The following is a 5630-nucleotide window of genomic DNA, read 5'->3' on the forward strand; positions in this document are numbered from 1 at the left end:
GCTAATTATAATAAAAGGAAAAACCGTAAAGAAGAGAGAAATGAGGATAATAACAGTGAAAAAAAAATAACAAAACACCGATAAGAATCCAAATGATAATATGAAAATCAAATCTTAAACAAACACTAAAACTAAAGTAAGAAGACCCTCTCAAAGCAGCGGCGAAAGGGTAACTGAAAAATAACACAATACTGAACGACAATTCAATCTTTTAGTTTATGTAGAGCTACCTTAAAACCAAATCGATTACTATGTATGGTATAATCAGAGATCCTATTAGGTTGCCAAATATTATTTTGTGGATGGATATATAAACGATCGGAATTAATGTGTTCATTGCAATTGGGGCTTAGACAATTTCTCCAGTATCTTTATTAAGGGCGACCTTTTATTGAATGTGTTTTCTTTATTTCAACTGCCTCCCTGAAACCTTTAACGAGGGCAGTAATGGAGGTGTTGTCGAATAAAATGAAATTTTGCGAGTTTTCATAGACATGTTGATCTAAAGCGGAATCAAAAGTCTCAGACCTTCGCTAGAACCCGGTGGCTTTGCAGATTGAGGATCTTTGTTCCGACAACATCTCCCCAATTGTTGGTGGGTTCTTCTACCAACAATTAGAAATATGTATAGAAATAGCCGCAAGGGAAACCCTATAAACATTCCTCCCTAGAATGGCTTGACTTACTTGATTTAAGGCTCCTGTCACGTTGGGGGTGGCGTAGAGAGCGTCGCAACTCTTCTCCTCCAGGCTGACCGGTCTACGGCTATTAATGGGGCCTCTTCGACAGTGATATTAACCATCTCCAGGATTTTGGTGAGGCTCTCCTTCCACCTTGTCTGAGGTCTGCCCCTCTGGCAAGACCAGCCATCAGCTTCAGGGTCAGAATCGTAGACTATTCGGGCTGGGGTTGTCGTCGGCATACGCAGGAGGTGTCTGAACCATCTGAGAGTACGGTGCGCTATTTGGACGGAGAATGGCCCTTGGGAGGTGAGTGCGAGCAACCTTTCGTTACTTACGAAATTTTCCCATGAAAGTACCTGAATCCGACGGTGTTTTTTCATCTGGAACGCGTCTATCAATTTGATGGTTGCTGGTTTGAGAAGACAGGTTGTTACTGCATAAAGAAGAACAGAGCCTACGACTGTATTATACATTCACATATTCTTGTGCCTAGGTATACGCAGTATTCTTCAAAAATTGTTGAGCCTTCCGACGATAGACGAGGCTTTTGAAACTCGGCTGCACACCTCTTCCTCTATAGAGCCTTCATTAGACAGCGCGGAGCCAAGATAAGTGAAGTTCTTTACAACTTCAACAGGAGCTCCGCAAACATTTATGTTCTCAGGGGGCGAGACTGGGCTTGGGGGATCAATTGCCATTATCTTCGTCTTAAGCCAGTTTATTTTTAGCCCCACTTTTGCTGCCTCTTCCTGTAGGACTTCCAGAGCGTCAGTCAACTGGTCGATCGAGTCAGCAACGAGACCAAGATCATCTGCGAAGTCAGCGTCCGTCAGAACGCGATTTTCAAACTGCAGACCAAAGGGCAGGCGATTTGTTGTTCGTGTCATGACATGGTCTATCACGCAATTGAACCGTTCCGGGGCGGCAGCACACCCTTGTCGTACACCGGTTTTGTTACCGAATGTCGTGCTCCGTTTGCTGTTGACTTGGACGCAACCCACGGTCTCTTCGTAAAGCTTTTCAAACAACTTGCAGTATTTATCTGGTAGACCAGTTGATCGAAGTATCAGCCAGAGCGAGTTGCGAACCACCAAGTCAAACGCAGCCTTGAAGTCCACAAAGACTACACATGCTTTCCTCCTGACGTCCTTCGTATTCTCAATGAACTGGTGGAGGGTAAAGATTTGTTTGATACTTGATATCCCAGGAATAAGACCCGCCTGCTGTATTATCCTCTTCTTTCCGAGAACGCTTATGTATCTATCCAGCACGGTCATCGCAAGGAGTTTTCCCGGTACTGAAAGTAGCTTTATGCCTCTTTAGTTCGAGCAGGTGCTCTTGCTCCCCTTTCTTTTCCATAAGGGCAGGATCATACCAGCTCGCCAGTCCTTCGGGATCCATTCTGTGCGCCAAACCACAGAAAACAGCATATAGAGCCAAAATAGCATCGCCGGTCCGGCATACTTGAGGAGCTCAGCAGATATTCCACATACGCCTGCCGCTTTGTTGTTCTTCAAACGTTTTACTGCTGTGTAGATTTCTGATGACGTGAAAGGAGTTTCTGTGTCACTTATCAGCAGTTCCTGGGTGCTGGTGGCTAGACTGATGAGTTCCTGGTCAGTCTGTGTTACGGCTTCGGCGTTGAGGAGGCCCGAGAAGTGGTCTTTCCATCGACTGACCTGGGCAGCTTCGTCACTGAGCGGCTGACCATCCACAGAGACAACACATGCAACCGAGGGGGCTATGTCTCCTGTTAGATCACGGAGATGCTTGTAGAGACTGCCAACGTCACCTTTCTTGGCTGCACCCCCTAGCTCAAGTGCCTTCCTTTCCAAAAACAGCTTCTTTTCTCGCTGTATCAGTTTTTTGTGGACACCATTAAGGCTTCTATAGGTGGTCATGTCACCGACTAGTCTCGCCTTGCGTCTCTACTCTATGAAGTTAAGCGCATCCGACTGTATCCATGCTTAATTAGCACGCTTTTTCCGACCAACATTTGCTGTCGCTGATTCCAAGACATTCTTTTTGAACGAGAGCCATGCGTTTTCACAACTTTCAAACGGCAGGAATGTGTCGAAGCGGTTCGAGACATCAATAGCACATTTCGACTGTATCTTCTGATCGCAGGGGCGAGAGACTTCGATCTTGGCTGGTCTTGGTTCTGGGCTTTGAGCCTTAGTCGTATGTTAGCGTCGACGAGGCGATGATCAGTGTTGCCAATCTCAGCTGCCCCATATGTCCTGCAGTTACTGATCGAAAACCTTCATCTCTGTGACTCGATGATGTAGTCGATCATTTTTTTGGTATGGCCGTCATTGCTGTACCATGTATATTTGTGAATGTCCTTCCTTGCAAACATGGTATTCGTAATCACAAGGTTGTGCATACTGCAGAGTTGTAGAAGCCTTAGACCATTGTCATTTAGCGAATCCAGAGTAACTGGTCCAATGACTTGTCGCCATAAGTCGTGGTTGTCGCTCACAGTTGCATTAAGGTCACACAGGAGAATGACAATATCGTGTGGGGATATCTTAGACAATTCATTCGTCAGGGCAGAGTAGAAAGTGTCCTTTGTTTCGGTTTCAGCTTTGTTTGTCGGGGCATAACAAACAAGGACCGTCATTTTTCCTTGCTTGTGATTCAGTCGAGCATTAGCAATTCTATCCGAGACGGGAGTGAATGACAATAGACACTTCTTGGATTTGTTATCAAGAACTAGTCCGACTCCATTTCTTCTGGTGGTTGTCTGGCCAGACCAGAGAAGATGGTATCTCTCACCTATGGGATCATTTCCATTCCTGACTAGGTGGGTTTCTGTTAGTCTAGCAATAGAGATGCGGAACCGCTTCAGTTCCATCGCCAGAAGCGTCTTAGCTCCGGGAAAATTTAATGTCAATACATTCCAGTTGGCAATTCGGAGGCCACCTTGGTCAATAAGATTCAAATGCTGGTCATTTCTCAGTCCAGGGGCAAGCAAGGGTCGTGATGGGACACAAGAAGGTTGGTCATCCGAGACAGTTGCTAAGCTATTCGTTGCAATGGGTCTCGGGTGGAAGGCTGCAAGCCCAACCGACCCTAGGCCTGGATTCTGATTAGAGCCAGGATTTACCTGGATACTGAGAATTCTGGGGTGGGCTCCACCCACCTCATGAGGTTGAGGCCACCCTGATCGGAGCGTTTAGTTAAAGGAAACCCCGTATCCAGAGGTACATGGTCAACAGACATGGTCTGCATCATTCCGGACGAGCTCCATTCATTTGCCGCTGTTGAAAAAGTTGTCTTTTATTAGAATTTTTAAAACTGACATTAAAGTTATGTTATTTTTAGGATTCTTCTCACCTTGTCACTCAATTTGGGACTATAGGGTAAAATAGTGATAAGTTTCTTATCACTCACCGAAGTGATGATATCTGTCAGGGATTGTGGAGTTGACACATCTTTTTTTTTATGATGGATTTCAACATTTTTATGGATATCCTTTGCAAAATAAAATATCCTTAAGACACTTCAGTTCTGGGACTATATGAGCTTCTGAGCATATTCTTATTTACACGGTCAGCCAAAGGTATAACAATTCCTCTTTAATCAATCATACCTATCTATTTCAGTATTGTATTTTTGATCTAGTTACTCCTTCTTCGTTGTTTGGAGACTGAAATAGGGAGCTAAAATATTTTAATATTTTAAAATAAATATATTTTAGACTAAAATATTTTAGTTTTAGGATTTGTTTTAAGGTTCGGTTTTTATATTATTCTTTGTTTTTATTGATATTTTATTATTCTGCACTGAAGACGGTCAAGCGGAGGTCTTGACCGAAATATTTGCAATGTCCTCTTGGTTCTTTTCACTAACTTCTCTCTTTTATCCTCGTTTCTCTCTTTTTTAGATTTTTCTTTTCGTTTTGTCATGATTAGCCAGTGTGATGTCAAAGATGATTTTGATTTGTCCAAAAAACACGTTAACCTAATTAACCAGCAAGTTTTTACAGCATTGTAGGGTAAAGAGGATTCTTTCAAAGTATCTTGGTTTCCGCTTAAGTCTAGGCACAATCTGAAAGGAAATTTAGAGATAGGATTGATTTCACATTTTAAAAGACCATTAAAACCGAAGTTTTCCTTAGTAATACAATCTCAGAAATTCCAGATTTTTTTTTACAGCAAAACCTCTCATAACTATATCACCAACTCTATTAAGGGTATAACTATATTTATCTATAAAATATAACTATATTTTTAGTTTTGGGATTTGTTTTAAGGTTCGGTTTTTATATTCTTCTTTGAATTTTTATTGGTATTTTTATTAATCTGCACTGAAGACGGTCTTTTCACTGGCTGTTATTATCCTCGTTTTTCTCTTTTTTAGATTCTTTTTTCGTTTTGTCATGGTTAGCCAGTGTGGGGTCAAAAATGATTTACGACAAGCTTACGGGGAGCATATGACCAAGTCCGTTCTTAATTATTTTGATTTGTCAAAAAAAAAAAAACGTTAACGTAACTAACCAGCAACAATTTTTAAAGCTTTGTAGTGTAAAAAGAATTCTTCCAACGTTTCTTCGTTTCCACTGAAGTCTAGACACACAATCTGAAGGATATTTAGTGACAGGGTTGGTTTGCAGTCATTTATCCACATTTTAAAAGACCATTAAAACCGAAGTTTTTTCCTTAGTAATACAATCTCAGAAATTCCAGATTTTTTACAGCAAAACCTCTCATAACTATATCAGCAACTCTACTATGTGTATAAATATATTTATCAGCAACTATAAGTAAATTGTAAGTAAGGAGCGATTCGGTTCCATAGTAACCGAAACTAAAAAAAAACAAAAAAAAATGAATTTTGATAACAATAGATCAATAAAAAAAAATTGACTTTTTATCCAGCTTCCAAATAATAAAAATTAATTAAGTTTAATTAATTAGTTAAATTTAAACCCATCAAAACTTA

General features: G+C 41.2%; 2 protein-coding genes across 2 annotated transcripts; both read right to left on the reverse strand.

The window, feature by feature from the left end:
* Nucleotides 1-2002: 2002 nt before the first annotated feature.
* Nucleotides 2003-2584, reverse strand: LOC148949142 (uncharacterized). The gene has a single exon (XM_089092635.1). It carries the CDS (start codon nt 2582-2584, stop codon nt 2003-2005), a length of 582 nt encoding a protein of 193 aa, XP_088948761.1.
* Nucleotides 2585-2946: 362 nt separating this feature from the next.
* Nucleotides 2947-5315, reverse strand: LOC148949143 (protein CFDP2-like). The gene is made up of 2 exons (XM_089092637.1): nt 5186-5315; nt 2947-3740 (listed from the first exon to the last, which is right to left on the reverse strand). The coding sequence occupies exons 1-2, from the start codon at nt 5313-5315 to the stop codon at nt 2947-2949; spliced, it is 924 nt and encodes a 307-aa protein (XP_088948763.1).
* Between the last annotated feature and the right edge of the window lie 315 nt (nt 5316-5630).

Source organism: Artemia sp. Qi Xiang Cuo, chromosome 8, assembly GCF_049724085.1.
Source record: "Artemia sp. Qi Xiang Cuo chromosome 8, ASM4972408v1, whole genome shotgun sequence".
Lineage (NCBI taxonomy): Eukaryota > Metazoa > Arthropoda > Branchiopoda > Anostraca > Artemiidae > Artemia > Artemia sp. Qi Xiang Cuo.